This window comes from Salvelinus fontinalis, chromosome 7 (assembly GCF_029448725.1).
Source record: "Salvelinus fontinalis isolate EN_2023a chromosome 7, ASM2944872v1, whole genome shotgun sequence".
NCBI lineage: Eukaryota > Metazoa > Chordata > Actinopteri > Salmoniformes > Salmonidae > Salvelinus > Salvelinus fontinalis.
The window spans coordinates 49,612,122-49,636,918 of record NC_074671.1 but is presented as its reverse complement, the minus strand read 5'-3'; the positions used below and the strand labels follow the sequence as shown (position 1 = coordinate 49,636,918).

Below are 24,797 nucleotides of genomic sequence, written 5' to 3'. Positions count from 1 at the left end.
GATGTCAATATAAACACAAATCTAAAAAAGTTAAGACTGATGTTATCGGGTCTTCCCAACGTGTGCGTCTTGGTTATCTAACTAAGATGCCTTCTGGCCCATTTTTAGTTTTTGCTATTTGGAGCCTTAGTTATCATTACTCTGAAACCATGTGACACAACACGTGAGGATCAGCCGTCTCAGGTTCACTTCTCTCAAACAGTTTCTGTTCCTTTTTGATTTATGTTTAATTCCAAGGAGAACATTTTCTTGTGTTTTTGACGACGTAGTGAGTGTTTTTAGTCCCCGTCGGTTCCACCTTGTGTGCTGTCTGTCGGCCTGCCTCGTGCCCTGTCGCCCTTGCCTCTCCGTGTGCCATGCATATTGGCATCTCCTAGGTCATGTGACTGTGTTAGCTCCAGTGCCCTGACTACTTCCCTGGCTGTTGAACCAGTGTACTCTATCTGTAGCTGAGTATATCGGCATATTGATGTCTCTCTCTTCCCTTCCTCTTCTGCAGTTCTCCACCCACCACGTCTTCCCATTGGCCACACTATGGGTCGAGCCCATCCCGGAGGAGAACACTGGCCTGTGAGTCTGTCAATCACCCTATCTGCCCAATCAGTGTTTAACTGGTGTGTTATTGACCCCTTCGCTCAGGGTTTCACAAACTTGGGCCTGGGGACACAAAGGGTGCATGTTTTTTTTCTTCCCTAAGCACTACACAGCTGATTCAACTAACCATCAAGCTTTGATCATTTGAATCAGCTGTGTAGTGATAGGGCAAAAACCAAAAAGTGCACCCCTTGGGGTCCCCAGGACCGAGTTTGGGGAAACGCTGCCTCAGCTGAGCTGTGCTATGTTCCATCCAGGCATGGACTGAAGGTGATCTCACCTGAGGAGACCTTCACCCTGTTGGCCTGTTCTTCCATGGAGAAGGTAGGCCACTAGCCAATAGCCAGGCTTCTCTACGCACCTGCTCAGGTTACAAGTATGTAGTGGTTGTGTCTTTGTAGGTTCTCGTAAAGCTGCCTAGTTGGGTTCTGTCTGTGGAGCGTGTGGTGACAGGAAGTGTAACGACGCATTCAGTTCAACTAAATTCACTTCAATATGACTATTAACCGACCTGTTCTCCAGGCCAAGTGGCTGCGCTCCATCAACCAGGCGGTGGACCAGGCCATGAGTGGGGCGGGGCAGTCAGGCTCAGGGGCAGGGCAGAGAGCGGAGCCTCCCATCTCCCGGACCGCCTCCTACACCTTCTACAAGGACAGCCGTCTGAAGGAGGCCATCTACGAGGGCCGCTGGCTGGCCGGCAAGCCCAATGGGAGGTGGGTCTGGCTGGGGAAGGAGGGAATCAGGACCTGGTACTTCTGGTTCCACTTCCGTACGGTCACAATGAGTTGAAAATTGAGGGGTTGTAGGAAAGCGCTGACTTGTTGTGTACGTGTCCTTGTTTCCAGGGGTATGGTGAAGTGGCTTGATGGGAGAATTTACACGGGGACGTTCAAGAACGGACTGGAGGATGGGTCAGTCAGTGTAAATCGATCAATAAATCAATGTGTCAATCACCGTAGTCAGAAATAAAGGCATTTCTCATTGTTCTGCTATTTGTTTATGGGTCGTAGTTTTGGAGATTACGTTATGCCCAGCAAGACGTTGAACCTGAACGACCACTATCAAGGCCACTGGAAAGAAGGGAAGATGCACGGTATCGGAACATACAAGTGAGTCCGTTTGGCTTTGTGAGGAGTTCAACGTTATTTAACAAAGGCCCTTGGGGAAAAAAAGTGATTTTTAACCTTTCTTTTTTTTGTTGCGTGACCTGGAGTTTGCAGGCATGTCTATGTGTACATCGGCTGTAGGGTTTCTGCTGTGTATCCTACCAATGTGACTGTCGTCTATGCAGGTATGCTACAGGTGAGTTGTACGAGGGCTCGTTCCAGGACAACATGCGCCACGGTCACGGGATGCTGCGCAGCGGCACGCTGAACTCCTCCTCCCCCAGCGTCTTCATCGGCCAATGGGTGCACGACAAGAAGACTGGCTACGGCGTCTTTGATGACATCACCAGGTAGTGGACTGCTCCAGCCCGCCCTTTTCTTTCTTTTTTTCTTTTTCTTTTTAAAATTTTATCCCATTTTCTCCCTAATTTTCGTGGTATCCAATCGCTAGTAATTACTATCTTGTCTCATCGCTACAACTCCCGTACGGGCTCGGGAGAGACGAAGGTCGAAAGCCATGCGTCCTCCGAAGCACAACCCAACCAAGCCGCACTGCTTCTTAACACAGCGCGCCTCCAACCCGGAAGCCAGCCGCACCAATTTGTCGGAGGAAACACCGTGTACCTGGCCCCCTTGGTTAGCGCGCACTGCGCCCGGCCCGCCACAGGAGTCGCTGGAGCGCGATGAGACAAGGATATCCCTACCGGCCAAACCCTTCCTAACCCGGACGACACTATGCCAATTGTGCGTCGCCCCACGGACCTCCCGGTCGCGGCCGGCTGCGACAGAGCCTGGGCGCGAACCCAGAGACTCTGGTGGCGCAGCTAGCACTGCGATGCAGTGCCCTAGACCACTGCGCCACCCGGGAGGCCCAGCCCGCCCTTTTCATACTACCGTGGTGAACTGGCCCGGTTACGCATCCAGCTAGCTCAGTACGATCGGGGTTGGATTGATAGTGTGAAAAGGGTTTTAGTGTGAAAAGGGTTTTAGTGTATCTGAAGTGCTGATGATGTTACGTGGTGACCTGTTTTGTTCCGTCAGAGGAGAGAAGTACATGGGCATGTGGCAGGATGACCAGCGGCAGGGCACGGGCGTCATAGTAACCCAGTTTGGCCTGTACTACGAGGGAGCCTTCAACAACAACAAGATGCAGGTGAGTCCTGGGCAGTGGGGTTCTTCCTCCTGACGCTAGCTGAACGTTAGCGCCAAGGTGTTAGAGGAGAGGAATCACCTTTTTTCTCTCTCGCTGTCTCAGGGCACAGGGGTGCTGCTGTCTGAGGACAACACCACATATGAAGGAGAGTTCTCGGAGGACTGGACTCTCAACGGAAAGGTCAGTGAAAGAAGAGCGACGCACAAACAAGCCTGAACACTGTCTCTCACACACACAGCTTGCACTCGTACACATTTTCGCTTAGCCACATACATTTGTGCAGACACATGTATAATACAGCACATTGCTGTCCCTACCTCTCAGGGTGTGCTGACCATGCCTAATGGGGACTACTTTGAGGGCTCCTTCACCGGGGAGTGGGGCTCTGGCCTGAAGGTCACCGGATCCTTCTTCAAACCCAACCTCTACGACTCAGACGGGGACAAGGGCCGCGCTGTGTACGTCTCTGTGCCATTGGTTTTAGTATGGTGGAGGATTAGCATATTCAAAGATTTTGATCTTGAGTGTTTAATTATTTTATTTTTTTATAATATATGTACAAATAGATTGCAAGGCTGTCTGTCCACAGGACATGTTTTTGCATCTATGCCTTGAAAAAAGGTTTTGAAATTAACCCGGTGAATGTGAAAGTGTATGTGAACATATAAATAGTGTATTAATTCCTTGTATGTGCGTCTCCAGTAAGCTGGGGCGCCTGGCAGTGCGTCCGGAGGAGAAGTGGAGGGTGGTGTTTGAGGAGTGTTGGATGAGGCTGGGCTGTGAGGCCCCTGGCCAGGGAGAGAACCAGCGAGCCTGGGAGAATATCGCTGTAGCCTTGACCACCAGCAGGAGACGGCACAGAGACAGGTAGAGCGAACAGAGTCCACACACAGTACTTCCATCTCACACTCACTCGCTATTTCTTTCTCACAAACACACACAAAGTACAGTAGTCTAACTGATATTGGTGTGTGTTGCAGCCCGGAGATGAACCTGAGTCGGACTCAAAACAGAACGCTGGAGAGTCTGGAGTTCATCCCTCAGCAGCATGTTGGTCCTGTTACCATGGAGAAGTATGACAGTATCCGGCGTTACCTCATCAAGGTGAGCCAACGACCCCCAGGTGTCTTACTAACCATCCTAATCCCCCTCAGCCAATGGACCCACGCACCAAAGTGTCTGACAAGCAATATCCTTCAGTGTGGGTTAAGTTGTTTTTCTAATAATCATGAAGAGATGTCTGAACTGTCGTCCTGAGGTGTCCTTGTTCATACTGATTTACTCTTTAGTTCTAACCTCTGACTTAACACCACAAGATATGAATATCCTGAAACTCACACATTAACCTTCACTGTCCTCCATTTTGTGCCCCCCCCCACAGGCGTGTGACACGCCCCTGCACCCCCTGGGCTGGCTGATGGAGACTCTGGTGGCTGTCTACAGGATGACCTACGTGGGGGTGGGGGCCAACCGCCGCCTCCTGCTGCAGGCTGTCAACGAGATCATGTCCTACCTGGCCCGCATCTTCCAGCTCGTCAGGTGTGTGTATTGCCTAAAACAGTTAGATACTATTTTTCCATTCAGTTTGGTCCTGTTTAAGCCATGTAATGTATGTGTGATGTTTGTGTCTTTCAGGTTCCTGTTCCCAGATCTGCCTGAGGAGGGTGGAGCGATCCCTGAACCATCCTCTGACCCCCAGGACAAGAAGGACTCCAACTGCGCAGACACCCAGCTAGAATCCCCCAAACCTGGGTACGACCATAGCATATCCACCCTCCCTGGTTGGAGTCTTCAGTGGTGTGGCTACACGGCAGTCGCATACTGAATCCATTGTCTTAGATGACTTCTAGATAAATATGTAGGCTATGTATTTGTGTAAATTTGGTTGAGAACACATCTATATCATGGATCTGTTTTGCAGTGGAGGGTCCAATGGGAGCTACCTATGGAGGATTATGTACAAAACTATAGAAGATTACGTTACAGTATGTCTTATGTAAAAGAGCACATGTCACTGTTCTTTAAATACTGTTTCCTTCCAGAAGAAAAATTAAGTATTTAAGCCGCTGAATGTGTGTTGAATGATGTCCTGTGTGTGTGGTTTCCCCAGGCGTGTGGTGAGTAGCTCTGCTCTACTCCTGCCGGTGTTGCTGCCTCGTCTCTACCCCCCTCTCTTCACCCTGTACGCCCTGGAGAAGGAGAGGGAGGACGACGTGTACTGGGAGTGTGTCCTCCGCCTCAACAAACAGCCAGACGTGGCCCTGCTCGCCTTCCTCGGAGTGCAACAGTGAGTCTCTCTTGGACTGACCAATGAGGTTGGGAATAAATAGTTGCCTCTACTTATCTCGCCATCTTACGTTCTGTTGAATCCGTGTAGCGAAACAGAATGTAAGCTTGCGAGGTCAGGATAGTCGTACGAGGCTAAATGAAAAGGACCCCATTTTAATTTTTTTCTATCACGTAACCTGACGGTCCTGACCTGGAAAAAACTGTAATTATAGCATGTTAAAATGCATCTCTTTTTGCTTTCAGTAAGTTTTGGCCGGTTTCAGTTCCAGTGCTGGGGGAGAAGACCGAGGTATGACACTAAGTACATTCTGAATCACACTGCCCTCCTGTGGGGGAATTAACACATTACATCAAGTACATGTTAGATTGTCCTTACTGACAGTCTCTCTCCTCTTTTTAGGTTGTGTCCAGCACAAAAGACGCCTGTTTTGCCTCAGCAACGGAGACCTTACAGCAGATCAGGTACGCTTTATCCAGAGCCGTACTATATCAGCATGAATGATTGAGTCTCATGCACTCTTATGATATTGTAGTTTAACCTGGTTAAGACTGGGGGTTTTTCGCCATTTTTTTTTTTTCCAGCACAACGTTCACCCCATCCGACAAGCTGCAGGTGATCCAGCTGACATTCGAGGAGATCACAAAGGAAGTGATGTCATCTCTGGAGGATAACTTCCTGTGGTCCATGGACGACCTGTTTCCTGTGTTCCTCTACGTGGTGCTGCGTGCCCGGTAAGTCGATGAGAACACATGTTCATGAGAGATGCACAGAAATCTGATTTTTATCCAAGTAGAATCAGAACTACAAATCTATTTACAGTACCAGTCAAAAGTTTGGACACCTACTCATTCCAGGGTTTTTCTTTATTTTTACTATTTTCTACATCGTTGAATAATAGTGAGGACATCAAAACTATGAAATAACACACATGGAATCATGTAGTAACCAAAAAATTGTTAAACAAATCAAAATATACTTGAGATTCTTCAAAGTAGCCACCCTTTGCCTTGATGACAGCTTTGTACATGCTTGGCATTCTCTCAACCAGCTTCATGAGGTAGTCACCTGGAATGCATTTCAATTAACAGGTGTGCCTTAAGTTAATTTGTGGAATTTCTTTCCTTCTTAATGCGTTTGAGCCAATCTGTTGTGTTGTGACAAGGGTGGGTTGGTATACACAAGATAGCCCTATTTGGTACAATACCAAGTCCATATTATGGCAAGAACAGCTCAAATAAGCAAAGAGAATCGACAGTCCATCTTCATGTCTTAAAATAATGGTCAGTCAATCCCGAAAATGTAAAGCATTTTGAACGTTTCTTCAAGTGCAGTCGCAAAAACCATCAAGCACTATGATGAAACTGGCTCTCATGAGGACCACCGCAGGAAAGGAAGACCCAGAGTTACCTCTGCTGCAGAGGACAAGTTCATTAGAGTAACCAGCCTCAGAAATTTCAGCCCAAATAAATACTTCACAGAGTTCAAGTAACAGACACATATCAACTGTTCAGAGGAGACTGTGTGAATCAGGCCTTCATGGTTGAATTGCTGAAGAAAAAAAACACTACTAAAGGACACCAATAAGAAGAGACTTGCTTGTGCCAAGAAACACACGAAATGGACATTAGACCGGTGGAAATCTGTCCTTTGGTCTGAGTCCGAATTGGAGATTTTTGGTTCCAACCGTCGTGTCTTTGTGAGACGCAGAGTAGGTGAACGGCTGATATCTCCGCATGTGTGGTTCCCACTATGAAGCATGGAGGAGGTGTGAGGGTGCTTTGCTGGTGACACGGTCTGTGAATAATTTAGAATTCAAGGCACACTTAACCAGCATGACTACCACAGCATTCTGCAGTGATACGCCATCCCATCTGGTTGGGGCTTAGTGGAATTATCATTTGTTTTTTAACATGACAATGACCCAACACAGCTGTGTAAGGGGTATTTGACCAAGAAGGATAGTGATGGAATGCTGCATCAGATGACCTGGCCTCCACAATCACCCAACCTCAACCCAATTGAGATGGTTTGGGATGAATTGGAGGGCAGAGTGAAGGAAAAGCAGCCAACAAGTGCTCAGCTTATGTGAGAAGTCCTTCAAGACTGTTGGAAAAACATTCCAGGTGAAGCTGGTTGAGAAAATGCCAAGAGTGTGCAAAGCTTTCATCAAGGCAAAGGGTGGCTACTTTGAAGAATCTCATATTTTATGTTTTGATTAGTTTAACACTTTGTTGGTTACTATATGATTCCATATGTGTTATTTCATAGTTTTGATGTCTTCACTATTATTCTGCAATGTAGAAAATAGTACAAATAAAGAAAAACCCTTGAATGAGTAGGTGTTCAAACTTTTGACTGGTTGTGTTATGTAACCAAGGCTGTGTTTCTCTTCAGGATCAGGAACCTGGGGTCAGAGGTGAGTCTGATAGAGGACCTGATGGACCCCTGTGTACAGCACGGAGAACACGGCATCATGTTCACCACACTCAAGGTATATATATATATATATATATACACACACACACACACACACACACACACACACACACACACACACACACACACACACACACACACACACACACACACACACACACACACACACACACACAGCATTCATTCTATGGCAGATACCATGCACTCAAACTCAACTTATTCAGATACTCATAACATTAATGTGATCGATGCACGCTTAAACACACTGCTTCATTGGGAATAAATGAATCGAATGAATCTTTCTGTATAATATATTCATTTTATTTCCCTCTGTCTGTCAGGCGTGTTACTATCAGATCCAGCATGAGAAGACCACATAAGAACCACAGAGAATCTCTGTACTGTACATTGCAGCAGCTCTATGTAAAGTGGCAGTCAGCCAATTAGAGGGCAGGGATTGGAGAGGTTTGGAGTGATGCTGTGTCAGGGTCGTCACAGGAGGGTCACGATGACTGACAGACAGGCTGCTGACTGTCCATCTGTTCCCCCGTAGCAGGACCCCCTCCCCCTTACATACACACATACACTGACGCATGCGCTTAAACACACACACTACACAGCTCCCCGCTCTAACCACTGCCTTTTGGTGACCAGGTCATCAGGCTCATACACCTACTTGATTGATCAGGTTGACCTCTGTAAAACTGTTTTGGCAGTTTGGCCAGTTCATCTGTCCATAGGCTTTGTGACTCTTTAGCCCCTGAATGAAGGAACCTGCTCCTTGAGCCGTCTGGAATAGGGGCCTACTGTGATGTGCGCCGAGCCGGTGGAGTTTTAGCTTGATCGTGGACTGTTGTGAATATGACTGGCTATTTCCTATTCACGCTATAGTAGTGGCAGAGATGATAACCGCTTCATTTGTCACCCAGCTCTGGTAGTGAAACGGAAGTCTACGAAGAGAAACTGAATCGTTACAATCCAAGTGAGACTCACCCTGAACTTGGAGCCTGTCTAATAACAAGACACCATCCTGTATGTACAGTATGAGGTGGCAACAAGTACGCATCACATGGCCACCTGTTGCTTCCATTGGACCTCAGCCCTCAAAAGCACATGTTATTTAATGGACCAAAGCAACGCGTCACATTGATGCCACTTAAAACACGAAAAGGATTTAACCTCCGTGACATCTGAGGATCTTTGTACGGAGCGCTAGCCGGCGCTCACTCGGAGCAACACCAGTTGAAGTTGTTTTGTAGTTGAAATGTAAAATGCACATTCGGTACAGTTTTGGTGTTATTGTTGTGTTCACTGTTCTGGGAAAAAATCTGAAATATACAGCTCTGTATTCAGGTGTTTTTTTTTGACGATATGAGGTTGGGTGACGCTCTGTTTCTCACGTGATGCAGTTAAATGACAGCCAGCTAATGTGCACCTCATCTGCTAGCCTTTTAAAACATTTCCATTCATACGGTGTTATTTGTATTTATAACCACTCTGTTTGCATGGTATTTATAATGCTACAAGGTGGTTTTTTCAGGGCACTTTGTTATTCTACACCAGAGCTGTAATTCAAATGAACGCTCGGCCACCTACATGAAATGTTGACATTTGATGGGTAACACACAGTAGAAGACTGTTTATTTTTTGTTATAAATCTCTTCCTGCAACATAGCTCATGTAATATTCATGTTTGGGGTTCCTCAAATCAGATGGAGGCTGTTACCAGGAAGCAATATTGTTAATGTGTTTGTTTGGTGCGCTCCTTTCATGCAGACAGACTTATGACAGTATTATGCAGTATTTGTTACTACCTGCAAGGCAATCACTACCCTGAAGAAACTGTCGCTGTTCAACTAGTTGGAGGCTGATCGTGTTGTAGTGGCATTGTGATGGTTAGACAGTGGTTATACAGTGACATTGAAGTCTACCAAAAGTAATTTTCCCTGTTGCAAATTGGCACAATGTTCTTTGAAAATCTTTTTTTATATCTCAAATCTGGGCAGAATTATTAGTCTGGGGAATATAGTTTGTTACAACTATTAATTGAGTGTTTGATGGGACATGCAGTACATAAGAATTGCTATTTTAAACAATTTGATTGTAACCTGGTATTTGGTTAAGTCTTTATTCAGCTTGTTTGTAATTTGTATGGTCATTCCAAGATTTACTTCCATTTTCCCCCATAATTCCTTGGGCAAGGACTGGTTATTTACCTGTATATTTGTTTACACCTGAAACACATGAAGTGCTGCATGATAGGAAATATATGAAGTGTTTGAATAACATACATTATGGTCTATGAAGGAAGATGTGACTGCTTGTACTTCCAGGTTAAGGTGTGTTCAGTTGGACAGAGCGATCTGTATGTTGGCACTTTTTTTTTTTTTTTTTTTTTAGGGGAATGATGTCAACATTTTGTCTAATGTACATCTTAATGTAAAGAAAGGGCAATAAAGCGAACTGACAAAGTTCCCTTTAAATAAAATTTGCCTCTGTACAAGTTTTCCTTAAGTCCGTATGTTCCCTGTTTGGTTTAATGGATTCGATACTTTACTTTTAACAGTCAGATTAGAGGCCAAAGGTGACTGTTTTGTAAATATTTGTAGTGCTGCTGACAATCCTCTAAGCTTGGACCCATTTCTAAAACGCTAAAGAGGCAGAGGGTGAATTAATGACAATACAAAAATAACTTTTAAGCCAAAACCTTTTACAGTGCAGCAAGATAATCTTAGATTAATAAATTACTTCATAAATCACCATCAACAACCAGTTTCTGATGTTTGATGAAACATTGGTAAATAAGTCCACAGTAAGGAGTTGACTGTGTGACAGTCTTAGGCTTTGATTCAATCAGATTGAGGATGTTTTGGTGGTGTCAGAACTGGCACTGCGTTGGAGCCGTCAAATTGGTGAGCTGGTGTTCTATTATGCTTGCCTGGGTGGAACTGGGCAAATCAAAATATATTTTAGATTCTTCAATGTAGCCACCCTTTTCTTTGACAGCTTTGCACACTTGGCATTCTCTCAACCAGCTTCACTTGGAATGCTTTTCCAACAGTCTTGAAGGAGTTCCCACATATGCTGAGCACTTGTTGGCTGTTTTTCTTTCACTGCGCTCCTGGTCAGTCCTTAAATGGGAGACCAGATGCTGCTGGAAGTGGTGTTGGCGGGCCGGTAGGAGGCACTCTTTCCTCTTGTCAAAATAAAAATATCCCAATGCACCAGGGGACAGTGACTGGGAACATTGCCGTGGGTCGGGTTCTGTATTTCGGATGGAACATTAAACGTGTGTCCTGACTCTCTGGGCACTAAAGATCCCATGGCACAGATCGTAGGAGTATTAACTCCGGTGTGCTGACTAAATTCCAAATCTGGCCCTCATACCACCACGGTCACCTAATCATCCCCAGCTTACAATTGGCCCATTCATCCCCCTCCTCTCCTCTGTAACTATTCCCCAGGCCGTTGCTGTAAATGAGAATGTGTTCTCAGTCCACTTACCTGGTAAAATAAGGGTTAAATGAAAAAAAAAACTCATCCCAAAGCACCTCAATTGGGTTGAGGTCGGGTGATTGTGGAGGCCAGGTCATCTGATGCAGCACTCCACCACTCTCCTTGGTCAAATACCCCTTACACAGCCTGGAGCTGTGTTGGGTCATTGTCCTGTTGAAAAACAAATGATAGTCCCACTAAGCCCAAACCAGATGGGATAGCGGTTAAGTGTGCCTTGAATTCTAAATAAATTGCTGACAGTGTCACGAGCATAGCACCCACACACCATCACACCACCTCCTCCATGCTTCACGGTGGGAACCACACATGCGGAGATCATCCGTTTACCTGCTCTGCGTCTCACAAAGACACGGCGGTTGGAACCAATAATCTCGAATTTTGGCTCATCAGACAAAGGACAGATTTCCACCGGTCTAATGTCCATTGCTTGTGTTTCTTGGCCCAAGCAAGTCTTCCTCTCATTGGTGTCCTTTTAGTAGTGGTTTCTTTGCAGCAATTTGACCATGAAGGCCTGATTGACGCAGTCTCCTCTGAACAGCTGATGTTGAGATGTGTCTGTTACTTGAACTCTGTGAAGCATTTATTTGGGCTGCAATTTCTGAGGCTGGTAACTTTAATGAACTTATCCTCTGCAGCAGAGGTAACTCTGGGTCTTCCTTCCCTGTGGCGGTCCTCGTGAGAGCCGGTTTCATCATAGCGCTTGATGGTTTTTGCGACTGCGCTTGTAGAAACTTTGAAAGTTATTGACATTTTCTGGATTGACTGACCTTCATGTCTTAAAGTAATAATATACTGTAGTTTCTCTGATTTATTTGAGCAGTTCTTCCCATGATATGGACTTGGTATTGTACCAAATAGGGCTATCTTGTGTATACCAACCCTACCTTGTCACAACACAACTGATTGTCTCAAACACATTAAGAAGGAAAGAAGTTCCACAAATTAACTTTTAACAAGGCACACCTGTTAATTGAAATTAATTCCAGATGACTACTGGTTGAGAGAATGCCATGAGTGTGCCAAGCTGTCATCAAGGCAAAGGGTGGCTACTTTGAAGAATCTCAAATGTAAAATATATTTTGATTTGCTAAACAATTTGTTGTAAACTACATGATTACAAATGTGTTATTTCATAGTTTTGATGTCTTCACTATTATTCTACAGTGCAGAAAATAGTCAAAATTAAAGAAAAAACCTGGAATGAGTAGATGTGTCCTAACTTTTGACTAGTACTGTATGTATATTATTTCTCATTTTTAAAGGGTTTTATATGGTGTCAAAGTTCAGGGACAGCATTACCACCGTAATTCGGGAATGATCTATTAACTAATAGGGAATGGAACCAGAGAGTAAGCTTCTGTAACCTTTCTCACACCACTACAGTATTCATTTCAACAGACCCCAACAGACATTGAAAGGCTAATATTGATAGGCTAATACCCTCACCCATCAGACTATTCTTGATTTAATGTTGTCTTTACATATACTAAATAATATATGTGTAGTGCGTATTTTCCATATGCACTAAAAGCATATTTGTCTCAAATGTTGTGCACAAATTTGTTTACATCCCTGGTAGTGAGCATTTCTCCTTTGCCAAGATAACCCATCCACCTGACAGGTGTGGCATGTCAAGAAGCTGATTAAACAGCATGATCATAACACAGGTGCACCTTGTACTGGAGACAATAAAAGGCCACTCCAAAATGTGCAGTTTTGTCACACAACACAATCCAACAGATATGTTGTGTGACAAGGTGGAAGGTGACGTGGTGGTCCTTCGTGGGCAAATTTTGTCATCAAACTTTGTCATCAAAGTCTGGCATTCTCTGGATTTCTGGTGCTTTCAAGACAACTGGGAACTCTGAAAAAACAATTTTGAATCACGTGATCTTCAGGGCGGAGCTCTAGAATGAGGCCTGAGTACCCGACTTGGAATTCGGAGTTGGATGACCATTCAAAACGTATTTTCCCAGTCAGAGAAAAATAAAATCCAAGTCGGGAGTTCCCAGTTGTCTTGAACTCACTAAAGTCTGAGATTTCCCAGTTTCCAGTTTCCAGTTGTCTTGAAAGCGGCAGCAGTCATGCTGGATTGACAGCATGGCCAATGTTGAATGTTTATCCTTAAAAGAGACCCTTAAACCCAGACTTGGACCACACTTCCACTACACTGAATAGCTGGCTAGTGATTGCTTTGCAATGCTTGCAGTTAGCCACTGATTCCTTCCAAACCACTCATTGTTTAATTAGCGATTTCCAACTTGTTGTGTATTGTTTATGTCCAATGGCCAATGAGGACTAATACGTTTTATCTATAATTTCTCTTCATAATTTCTCTTCATATGACAAGGATTAAAAAGGATTTGCCAGTAGATTGTCGACTTGATTCATGATGATGGCTGCTAGCTTGCTAGCTAAGATTTTGAAAGTATGATGTTGACACAATCTGTCCAATCAAAGCTACTGTAGATATAACAATGACCTTGAGCCTTCTTGGATGGGCACTTCTAATTTAACTCTATGGCAGCATCCAAGGGGCTTGAATTTTCGAGCTCTTCCCGTAGTATTTGCGGTGACGTAGTGTCCCCATGAGTGACAGAACACTGAGCCAATCACGGCACACGTTAGAGAACATTACCAACTCATACACTCCATATTTTCCGCTGACTGCCCCACCACCACAGAAACACTGAGCTAGGCTGAAACACCTGCATTCTGGAGCTGCCTTACTCAAGAAGCAAAAAAGAGACCATGTTTGTATGCAGCTTTGTTAACTCGATGTTGTAGTTTTTTTACAAACTGATATGTGACATGTATTAATGCCAAAATAACATGCAAAAAAGGCATTTTAAAAAAACAATTACATTTTTTTTTAAGTACATACACTACCAGTCAAAAGTTTGGACTCAAACACAAACACACCTCCAGGCTGTGTAAGGGCTATTTGACTAAGCAGGAGAGTGATGGAGTGCTGCATCAAATGACCTGGCCTCCACAATCACCCAACCTCAACCCAATTGAGATGGTTTGGGATGAGTTGGACCGCAGAGTGAAGGAAAAGCAGCTAACAAGTGCTCAGCATATATGCGAACTCCTTCAAGCCAGTTGGAAAAGCATTCCAGGTGAAGCTGGTTGAGAGAATGCCAAGAGTGTGCAAAGCTGTCATCAAGGAAAAGGGTGGCTATTTGAACAATCTCAAATATTAAATCTTTTTTGATTTGTTTAACACTTTTTTTGGTTACTACATGATTCCATATGTGTTATTTCATAGTTTTGATGTCTTCACTATTATTCTGTAATGTAGAAAATAGTAAACATAAAGAAAAACCATGGAATGAGTTGGTGTGTCCAAACTTTTGACTGGTACTGTATATATGTATATATATATATAGTTTGTTATACTGTAGCATTGTATTGATGTATTAATGTTGATTGTTTTCTGCCCAGGGACTACAGATGAAAATTAGCTATCTAGCTAAATCTGGTGCAATGGTATGTTGTACATGATCCCTTACAAATAAACGTAATAATTATAATGCTTTAGTTTTAACAGTCACATTAGAGGTCAAAGATGACTGTTTCGTAAATATCTCTAGTGCTGCTGATAATCCTCTAAGATTTGACCTATTTCTATACCTAAAAAGCTACACAGAGGGAGGGTAAATTAATGACAATACAAAAATGAGAATTTTAAAGCCAAAGCTTTTTACAGCGCAGCAAGATAATCTTAGGTTAAAGTTCATCTCTAAAATCAATTCTGGATTGTCCTCAACATGAAATCATATTTTTCCCCTGACAGATTACTTCATAAATCACCATCGGCCACCAGTTTCTGATCAAATAAGTCCACAGCAAGGAGACGAGTGTGCGACAGACTTCCGTGATCATTAATATGGTTAGAGAAGCAGAAGTAGTTGTAGGGTACTACAGTATATAATGACATCATCATGTTCTGTCCCCATCTCCTCCAGCTGTTGGGAGCTCAGTACAGTGATGTGTTTAATTACACACTGTGGGATATCCCCTATTTTCCGTCTATTCAACACAGAGTAGCTATGTGGCCATGGGTGCGTCCCAAATGCGCCCTATTCCCTATATAGGGCACAACTTTTGACCAGAGCCCTCCAGGGCCCATAGGGCTCTGGTCAAAAGTAGTGCGCTGTATAGGGAAAGGGGTGCTATTTGCGACACAAGCTTTATTGGGCCATGGTCTGGCGGGTTTTAAAAGCAGAAAGAGTTGAACCTTTGGAAGCAGAGCTGTAGCACAGCCTTGGACAGGCCAGCAGCAGGTTGGACACGCTTCTGTCATTTCCGGAGAGAGAGAGAGACAACGGCTCACTTGCCCAGGATTAACTGGGATAGAGAGAGGATTACACTCTTCTCTCCTTTCTTTCCAGCTCGCTACGTAGTAAAAGCACAGACCTGTTACCAGCGGATCCCCTGGGGATTCTCACTCTGCGGCAAGAATTGGTGAACTGTATTATACAGATGACAAATCCTCCTCTGGAGCTAAATATTCAGGGTTGAGGAAGCGGGTCAAAGGGACTGGAAGAAAAGAGTCCACAGAGGTAAGTAGTGAGCCCGCAGGAATGTGTGTCTTTTATAGTTGGCTCCGAGCCCAGATACAGTAGACTCTCACTGACAGTTTTCAGGATTTTCATTGTTTTCCCACCAAGGGAATCCACTGTTTTTAATCCAACTATTACTACATATTAGAGTCAATTGACGCACCCATCCGTCAATCTAAGTAACATGATGAAAAATCCCCGTACTTCGGTTTAAGATGTAACACTACATCACCAGTATTGTTTTTTTCTTTCTGTTGAATGGGTGACGTTGACCGACACAAGGACATGGTGGCACGTAGAATACGGAATTAGAAGAGACTGTGCTTAAGTGGGCCATTGACTTTTGAACCCTGATCTTATTTCACACACAGGGCATTTAAATGGCCCTTAGGGCTTTTAACATGTGACAGTGGAGGCTGTTTTTACCTGGGAAGTTATTAACACCCAGTTAACATCCATCGTAGCAGAACTGATGACTATGTACTATGTATGGAGGTCAGAGTCTTATTAATCTGGATTAATGTTATGTTATTGTTATCTAAAATGTGTACAAAGATTAGATGTTATCATTCAGTTTTGAGATGAACTACTAAGCAAGATTATTTTTCGTTTTTTTTTAAATTACATTTTTCTTTGTTAATTTCTCTCTTTCCAAGGTCTGGGTTGGGGTGAATTTCCAGCAGTCAGTGCTGGGTGATCACCATGAGGCAGGCTGTGGAAGCCGAGAGGGTGACGTCGTCCCCTAGACCGAGTGACCATGGTCAGTAATAGGAAACAGCCTCTCTCTCAACCTCTAGCTGATGGCAATGCACTTCTCTCCTGCGTGTTGTGATAATCCTATGGCTGTTCATCTTTACGTTTTTGTTGGTGTTGTCCTCCAGGCCTAAGGCAGATCCTGTCTGACGTGGTAGAGGAGGTGAAACATTCCATCAGGAAGGAAATCAACGGGGCAGAGCTCCTAAACAGCCTCCTCAACGCCCCATGGCTTAAATCTCTGCTCCAAGTTAGTCTGGGAGTCTAGTTTGTGATATACTCTCATCTTTGGGTTTAGAAAAGCTGTATTTCACTATATCTCTACTTTCTCTCAGTCTCTGCTCCACCCAGTGAGTGGAGGGTGTCTTTGACTTGTGTTTGTCCATACTCTTGTCTTGTTCTGGGTGTAGGTTTAACCTTTTCTCTGTCTCTGCACCACCCAGGTGTATGAATGTCTGCGGCAGCACCAGAGAGAGCCTCCTGCTCCCTTCCTAACGTACACAACACAGCTAATCCGACAGGTAGGACCTTTCCCTCTACTGCTTTGCCTCCTTCCCTCATTGGCTTGTCAGAAGTGTCAGTGGTGTCAGTCCTGTCCTGTGTCCACTCTTCTGCTGTCTGTGTTCCAACCCGTCTTTCTGCTTCTCTTCTAGATTCTGGCTGACCTGAGAACAGTTCGGAACACTTCTGCTGAGGCCAGGGAGCTTTACAGTCTCCTCAGGGGACCACACTTCCAGGTGAGAGATCCTGAGGCAACAGGGGCTCCTATGATCCTAACCTTTGTGTCTGTTGTTGCAGTAACTAAGGTCTTCTGGGTTGTGTGAGTTATTTATGTGTGTTGAGTCCGCCTGAATGAATGAATGAATGTACTTAATAGTTGTGCTCTGTCCTAGGCTCTGACATCAGCCCATGATACGGTGGCCCAGAAGGACTATGACCCTGTGCTGCCTCCTATCCCTGACAACCTCGCTGACGATGAGGAGGCCATGAGGATAGTCTGCCTGGCGAAGAACAAGCAGCAGCTGGTGAGTCGTGGATTGGATACAACTGAACGTTTTTAATGCAAGGTTACAGAAATGTTGTATCTTATGCACACCGAATGCAAAGCATCAACTGCTGAGGACCTGACAGAAGCTGTAAGAAAGGGCAGATGATGCTTTCATAACATGTCATTCGTTTGATTGTTAAATTGTGTGACAGATGATTTCAATCAGAGTAATAGCAGTAGAGATGGTTTTAATACTTCAACATTTCAGGATGGCTTATGATTAGTGTCACGATGGGTCAGTTTTGGACACCAAAATATACCATTTCCAGTCACTCAATTTGAACACAAAATGTTTTCCTATAGTTATTAAGCTGTATACACTCGGAAGCTCCTACCCATCCACATCTGACATTGCGACCTCTTTTGGAACCCATTTGGAACTAATCTAAATCCAATCCTGGTGGCAGACAGTTTTAGCAGTACCCTGTGTACCCAGATCCCTATTTCAGGGCTATAGAGGTATCTGTGGTCTCAGACAGAGGTAATCTTGTCTAGCCCTGTCTCTCCCGCTGAAAGAGGAGCTCAGGAGAGGGGATTCCCAGTCGCTGGGATACCCTGAGGAAGATGACCCGCCGAAGGCTGATCCACGGTGGGGCCAGGGCGGTGGAGGGCCCCTGGCACGGTGTTGGGGCTCTGGGGGACGTAGTGCCCGGGGAGCGACCAGTCATGCCCAGCACAAGGAGAGTCAGCTACCCACCAGTCAAATTGCTATCTTCTGCGGATCCATCACCCCTGGGCAAGCTCCGGGCTCCGCCACATTTTAAGCCAATGAGTAACTGCAGAATGTACCAGACTGATGCACTTTGGAAAGAAGAAGGTCTTAATCGCTCTGCCCCCTCGGTCTGTAGCTCTGTCCTCATTGGTAAGAACTACAGTTGAAAAGACCCTGAAAACAATATGATGCAATATTGTATCTACTGCCATGAGTTGTACAGTGCTGTACACTGCAATACATATCAGTTCAGTACATTATAATACAACACAATGGAACTTCTACTCTTATTCAGGCTAATAGATTACCTTTTTCCAACCTCTCTCTCCTCCCTGCTTCTGGAGATAATGTGATTGAGGAGCTAGACAGCGACGAAGAGAGAGAGTCAGCCAACATCCTGACCCCTCTCCCACACCACGCTCCACCCCTCCAGCCCTGGACTCTCACCCCTCCCTGCACGGCTGCATACCACCTGTCCATGGGTGACTACCACCATACCCCTGGAACTCCTCCGCGGTTCCGGAGCTACAGCGTCAGCCCCCGGGTGAGCACGGCTCCCCCCAGCCCCATGCAGCATCGGCGGGTAGATGAGATGCCTCTCAACCCCCCTGTGGAGCTGGCTAAGCAGAAGAGCCTGGATGAGTTGAGGTCCACGGTGCAGCAGGCTGCCAGCTCTATGGAGCACAGCACCAATGACGTCTGGCTGCTGGGGCAGAAGATGGCCGCCGCCACAGAGCGCATGTCTGAGAGTGTCCAGGAGAATGCCCAGGCCCTGACGTTGCTGGCCCAGGTGGTGAGCAGACTGCAGACACTCAACGCTGCCAGCAGGGCGGTAGCAGATACACCGGAACCACACAGAGGAACCAACAGCAGTAGCCTCCCAGTCATCATATCAGCCAGGGTACAAGAACACACAGCCAGCAGCTTGAAGACTCAGACATCCCTTTCACACCAGTCCAGAGTATGCTCCCTGTCCACCTCTTCCTCCTCCTCTTCCACCTCCTCCAGCTCCTTCATTGTCTCTATGGATGGCATATCCACATCCCAGGGGAAGATCTCTCAGCCTCGGTCCCCAGCCTGTAATGGGTCACCCAAAGCAGGGTTGAAGACCAGGGTTCCGCCTATGTCTCCCAAAAAGCATGTTGGTGCTTCCCCCACATCTCAAAAGAAGCATGTGGAACCCCAGCTCCAGCAACCCTACCTCTACAACAGCCTCTCAACACCTCCACCACCTGCCCCGCCCGCCCCCAACCACAACAAGACTGTCTCCAGCTCCAACCAGGGGAAGAAGAAGAGGAAGAAGAGGAAGTGAACCAGCCAGGAGGACAGTGGTGCTCTGGTATCTTCAGGAGATCTTATATTCCTCTGCTTCAGGGAATGGTCCTCTCCTCAAGATTCCCTCAGAGATCTCGGCTTCAAAAGGCATTTATCCTTTCTTCTGTTATCTTCATCACCATCATGTCGCCCACCATTCATCCCGCAATTGTTATGTGCTGGCTATGCTCATTATTGCGTTTCCATCCTCAATGGTAACCTCATCCTCTGTGTTTCATGCAACTCCGTGTTTCCCGAATGTCATCTGTTATTTTCATATTATTTCATTTTGTAATTGTAAATAAAGCATGTCCATTATTCCTTTTTGACTCATGATGTTTTCATCTCATATCACATGACACCCTCCATAAGCTGTAATTGGCCAAATGTGTCACTGTTGCTGTTCCACCCCAGCGATAATTCTCTGTTTGCAGTGAGCTCCAAAAGTTTTTTTGACAGTGACACAATTTTAGTTGTTTTGACTTTGTACTCCAGCACTTTGGATTTGAAATAATACAATGAGGTTGAAGTGCAGACTGTCAGCTTTAATTTGAGGGTATTTTCATCCATATCGGGTGAATCATTTAGAAATTACAGCAGTTTTTGCACATTCACTTTTGTGTATGAAAGTAGTAAAAAGTTAAGTATTTGGTCCCAAATTCATAGCACGCAATGACTACATCAAGCTTGTGAGTCTAAACATTTGTTGGATGCATTTCCTGTTTGTAATGTTTGTGTTTCATATTATTTTGTGCCCAATAGAAGAATGGTAAATAATGTATTGTGTCATTTTGGAGTCACTATTGTAAATAAGAATATAATGTTTTTAAACACTTCTACATTCATGTGGATGCTACCATGATTAACGATAATCCTGAATGAATCGTGAATAATGATGAGTGAGAAAGTTAGATGCACAAATATGATATTTGTGCATCTGCAAATTAAAGCTGACAGTCTGCACTTTAACCTCATAATCATTGCATCATTTAAAACCCAAAGTCCTGGAGTACAGAGCCAAAGCAACTAAACATTTGTCAAAGTCCCAATACTTTTGGAGCTCACTCTATGTGTGAGACCCTGGATTCATGTCCCCTCTCTGTCTCTCTCTTAGGGAGCCACGATAAAGCGAAATGAGATAACAGGGGAGATCTTTGTGGCACGAGTGATCCATGGAGGACTGGCGGACCGCAACGGTGAGACCACCTCTCTCTCACACACACACACACACACACACACACACACACACACACACACACACACACACACACACACACACACACACACACACACACACACACACACTCTCTCACTCTGTCTTTAATCTGTTTCTTCTTTCTCATTTGTGCCCCTCCTCCCCCCTCTCTCTCTCTGGGTCTGCTGCATGCAGGGGACAGGATCACAGAGGTGAATGGCTACTCTCTAGATGGCCTGGAGCCTGAGCAGGTCATTGAGATACTGGTGAGTAGCAGAACACTGCTTGGCTGCCCAAACATGCACACATTTCACACAGTCAACACAGATGGTGTCTGTAGTATGTCTTCATCCACCAGTGATGTACATGGGCGTTTATCTGTCTTTGGACCCACAGGCCCGGTCTCAAGGCACTCTCATGTTCAAAGTGGTTTCCATCACAGATAGACCAGTCAACAACCAGATGATAGTGAGTAATGGCATGTTTACCGACCTACCCTTCCCTGGTAACAGTATCAGACAAGTCATGTAAGCTGATTGAACCATAATGGCACCAAAACCAACGTCTTTCTCTTGACAATAGGAGGTTACTATTACCAAGAAAACCTATGGCTCAGTTCCTGTCTTCAGTGTTGTAGTAAAGATATTTTCATTGCATTGTCCTTATGTCTTGTTGTCTGTTGTATTGTGTCTCCTGGTGTCCCAGCTGTATGTGCGTGTCATGGCAGACTACAGTCCCCAGCAGGACCCGGCCATCCCCTGCGCCGAGGCAGGTTTGGACTTCAGGAAGGGAGACCTGCTGGAGATCGTGGACCAGTCAGACACCCTCTGGTGGCAGGCCAAGAAACTACCCAGCACCTCGGCACCCTGTGCTGGGCTTATCCCCTCCACCAACCTGCTCAGGAGGAAACAGAAAGAGTTCTGGTGGTCTCAGCCCTACCAGCCGCACACCTGCATCACACCCTGTGAGTAATTTCCTCTACAATAAATCATATTGTTTCATTCATTTGTTTACTTCAAGATGACTTTGGTGGATTATTTTGTATGTTTTTTTTCTATTTTCTGAGGAAAATAGAGGAAGATTTTGAATCTAGTATTTAAGTCTTTGTTGAAGTTAGTTCATCATGTAGCCTGTGGTATACAAAATATTGTATCACTCAACTATAACACTGTTTACTTTATCTCAATAATTTCTGAATTCCAATTTGGAATGTGAGAGGAGCTAAGAGAAGGTGAAAATAACTTGCTCTACTGAGCTCTCCTTTGAGCTCAATTAGAATCAACTCCAACACCATGTCTAGTGACATACACATTCATCCCATTATCGTGCTCTCCCCCTCCCTGTTCCCCCGCTCCTAGAGGAGGGTGAGTTCAGCACTAACATCGAGGGGATCTGACTGGGTTCAGACGTACCCTGCGTCTGTGTCGGCGGCAGTCCCTAAGCACAGGCTCCAGTCAGCAGTCCTGCTACACCCGCTACTCCGGCAGCTGCTACAGTGCCCTCAACAACCCATACGAAGAGGTGGTACGATACCAGTGCAACCCGCAGGACAAGCACCGCCTGGTCGCCCTGGTGGGTAATTCACCAGTCTGGCACTAACCAGCTACACAAATAGATTGGCACAAGATTCAAATATGTATTGACTGTCATGAGTACGTGCTAACGCGTAAATGGTTCTGTGGCCAATAAGGCAGAGACGGTATGACACATGTTGTGTCACTGTTCTTGTACATGGGCAGTGTGTCTCTACTTGTATTGACGCAGAATATGTGTGACGACATGACAGAGATCTCACAAGTGTGTTGTTCTCTCTCAGGTCCCTCTGGCGTTAGGGTGAACGAACTTCGCAGACGGTTAATCGAAATCAACCCAGTGACCTTTCAAGGGGCAGTGCCTCGTAAGTAAACCACCTAACCTCTGTGAACCTGTCAGTCTATTTGACTTTCTTCCATTGTTGACATGGATACAATCGATGTCTTATTTGATGTCGTCCTATGATGTCTTGTGTGACGTCTTGTCTTCCTATGATGTCATCTGAAATATTTGTCCCTCTTCCTCCAGACACGACACGAGCCGCTAAGAGCCATGAGGAGTCTGGTAAAGAGTATCACTTCATCAACAGAGAACTGTTTGAGAACATAGTTCACAACAACAAGTAGGTACTCCCTGAATAACAGCTTATCACTTTCCTCTCACAAACACATGTTGTTAAATCAACTGTCACAATATGAATGTGACTCGTGGCCTTATGTCCTAATGGGGACAAAGAACATTAAGTAAGTTAATAACATTGATGTGGACCACCTGATTATAAGCCAGGGTTTTGTGTTTCATTTGTTTTAAACCAGGTTTCTGGAAAACGGGGAGTACAAAGGTCATTTCTACAGCACTAGTCTTGATGCCGTGAAGGATGTTTTGAACAGTGGAAGGATCTGTGTCATCGAAATCGAGCCTCACGTGACTCCTGCTGGGGTTCTACCCCAGTGGGGCTTCATCATTGACTTGGCCTTATTGTAGAGTTAGCTTTGTGTTGACCTCAGTTGCATCTTGGCCAGGTCTTCATTGAAAATGAGAATTAGTTCTCAATTGACCCATGTATGATGACTGTCCCCTTCCAGGCCATCCAGTCAGCGAGGACACATGAGCTCAAGGCCTACATCATCTATGTGAAGCCGCCCACCGCCGAACGCATGAAGGAGACCAGAAAGGAAGCTCAGATCACCACAAACTACTACGTCAACATCCCTTTCAAAGTAAGCACTCCTATGGTTTTATTATAATTTCTCCGTTTTTTTCATTGACCAGGAAGTCTCTCACAGTTTGAACCTCTTTTTCCAAAGATACCTAGTAATAATATGCCATCCCTACGGTGATCAAATGGTTGAAATACTGACCATCATGCCATATTTAAGATAGTGACCAACTGTCATGTTATTCTGTTCCCAACAGGAGGAAGACTTCCAGGAGATTGAGGAGGCAGCCAGAAAGATGGAGTCTCACTACTGCCAGTTCTTTGACTGTGAGGAGGGCTCAGGACGAGCCACAGTGGGTTCCTGCCAACTGGATATGACGCACAGAGGAGTTTTGATGAGAAATGAGGAGAGGAGAGGACATAAAAGGATAACAAACAGGGCATCGTAAAAGAGGGAATGGAGAACAACATGGATGAGGAGTGGCTGTCACCTTTGGCTGCTACTTTTGAAGATACCCCTCTGCTCTCCAGTGGAATTTGTTTTGGATTGGATTTATTGTTTTGTTTTGTTTAGTGTGAGTTTGAGAGACTCATACAGATACTGTCCTTGTGTCTGCTTGAATCTGTTGTTGACTATTTTGCCTATTCAAGGCTATGATGGCGCTGGATTAAACCAAAAATCATGTGTCTGTTTTTCTCTGAAATTGTGTGCATAGTTGGGAGATAATGTATTGATGTGCTACATAGGCATGCTATGAGAGGTTGTAGGTTAACCTTTCATCTTTCGTTTACAATTAAAGCAAATAATTGTCCATGCTGAATTTCTGTATTTTGTTAGCTATAATATTGTTATAATGCCTTCATTATTAAAGCAGACGTGGTTGTAACACTTTGCTGCACCCCACAGATGAACCAGTTCTGCCTGTGCCAGATACTAACCTTACTCCCACACACACACAGAGAGAGATGGCTGACACAAACCATTTATGAGCTCTGACCTCAGGGGGGCGCTCTGACCTCAGGCGCCAGTTGCTGGTGTCTGCTTCAACATCTTGTCAATACAAGAGACAACCCAGACCGGCATGGCACTCAACGAGCATGCGCATGCATACACACACACACACACACACACACACACACAAACCCCTGTTTCAGGCGGGAGTTCCAAGGACAAAGAACACTACTGAGAACCAATGGAACATTGATATTAGCCTGAAGGGGACCGCCCTCCACTCACAGCGACCAGTCAGGAGAGCAGAACTACTAGAATCTACCCACGTCATTTCACTGTATAAAATGTATTGCACAATATGAGTCGGGGCTCCTCCTGCTAGCTCCCTCTGAGCTAAATGGACGAGCCCGTGCACGTGTTGTCAGATATCTTTGCAACTTATTAAACTGCCTTAAATATCATACCTTA

At 45.1% G+C, this 24,797-nt stretch overlaps 2 protein-coding genes across 9 annotated transcripts in view; both read left to right on the top strand.

Moving 5' to 3' along the window:
* Nucleotides 1–15,581, top strand: part of LOC129859599 (alsin-like) — a 24,807-nt gene extending 9,226 nt beyond the window's left edge. For 7 of the 8 annotated variants that reach the window (XM_055929577.1, XM_055929575.1, XM_055929583.1 and 4 more), the window contains 19 exons: nucleotides 500–570; nucleotides 852–918; nucleotides 1,117–1,307; nucleotides 1,440–1,505; nucleotides 1,605–1,703; nucleotides 1,886–2,050; nucleotides 2,742–2,853; nucleotides 2,956–3,033; nucleotides 3,178–3,311; nucleotides 3,556–3,720; nucleotides 3,834–3,957; nucleotides 4,235–4,392; nucleotides 4,489–4,605; nucleotides 4,964–5,140; nucleotides 5,386–5,431; nucleotides 5,543–5,604; nucleotides 5,725–5,874; nucleotides 7,538–7,634; nucleotides 7,921–12,300. In XM_055929577.1, the coding sequence (XP_055785552.1) occupies nucleotides 500–570; nucleotides 852–918; nucleotides 1,117–1,307; nucleotides 1,440–1,505; nucleotides 1,605–1,703; nucleotides 1,886–2,050; nucleotides 2,742–2,853; nucleotides 2,956–3,033; nucleotides 3,178–3,311; nucleotides 3,556–3,720; nucleotides 3,834–3,957; nucleotides 4,235–4,392; nucleotides 4,489–4,605; nucleotides 4,964–5,140; nucleotides 5,386–5,431; nucleotides 5,543–5,604; nucleotides 5,725–5,874; nucleotides 7,538–7,634; nucleotides 7,921–7,959 (2,118 nt within the window). In that variant the 3' untranslated portion in view covers nucleotides 7,960–12,300. Of the gene's footprint in view, nucleotides 1–499; nucleotides 571–851; nucleotides 919–1,116; nucleotides 1,308–1,439; nucleotides 1,506–1,604; nucleotides 1,704–1,885; nucleotides 2,051–2,741; nucleotides 2,854–2,955; nucleotides 3,034–3,177; nucleotides 3,312–3,555; nucleotides 3,721–3,833; nucleotides 3,958–4,234; nucleotides 4,393–4,488; nucleotides 4,606–4,963; nucleotides 5,141–5,385; nucleotides 5,432–5,542; nucleotides 5,605–5,724; nucleotides 5,875–7,537; nucleotides 7,635–7,920; nucleotides 12,301–15,492 lie in introns of those variants that run through there. The other variant, XM_055929578.1, reaches the window with a different exon arrangement.
* Nucleotides 15,575–24,797, top strand: LOC129860076 (MAGUK p55 subfamily member 4-like). The gene is made up of 16 exons (XM_055930411.1): nucleotides 15,575–15,663; nucleotides 16,320–16,423; nucleotides 16,545–16,666; nucleotides 16,860–16,937; nucleotides 17,070–17,153; nucleotides 17,310–17,441; nucleotides 20,605–20,686; nucleotides 20,881–20,951; nucleotides 21,082–21,153; nucleotides 21,391–21,653; nucleotides 22,046–22,257; nucleotides 22,502–22,582; nucleotides 22,747–22,840; nucleotides 23,034–23,142; nucleotides 23,304–23,438; nucleotides 23,635–24,797. The coding sequence occupies exons 2-16, from the start codon at nucleotides 16,366–16,368 to the stop codon at nucleotides 23,824–23,826; spliced, it is 1,785 nt and encodes a 594-aa protein (XP_055786386.1). The 5' UTR covers nucleotides 15,575–15,663; nucleotides 16,320–16,365; the 3' UTR covers nucleotides 23,827–24,797.

Bases quoted from the DNA above. Each gene is read 5' to 3' on its own strand.
- LOC129860076 (XM_055930411.1), top strand. From the start codon at position 16,366: ATGAGGCAGGCTGTGGAAGCCGAGAGGGTGACGTCGTCCCCTAGACCG. The intron at 21,654-22,045 runs GTAATTTCCTCT...CCGCTCCTAGAG, and splicing joins ACCTGCATCACACCCTGTGA to GAGGGTGAGTTCAGCACTAA. The intron at 22,258-22,501 runs GTGGGTAATTCA...GTTCTCTCTCAG, and splicing joins AGCACCGCCTGGTCGCCCTG to GTCCCTCTGGCGTTAGGGTG.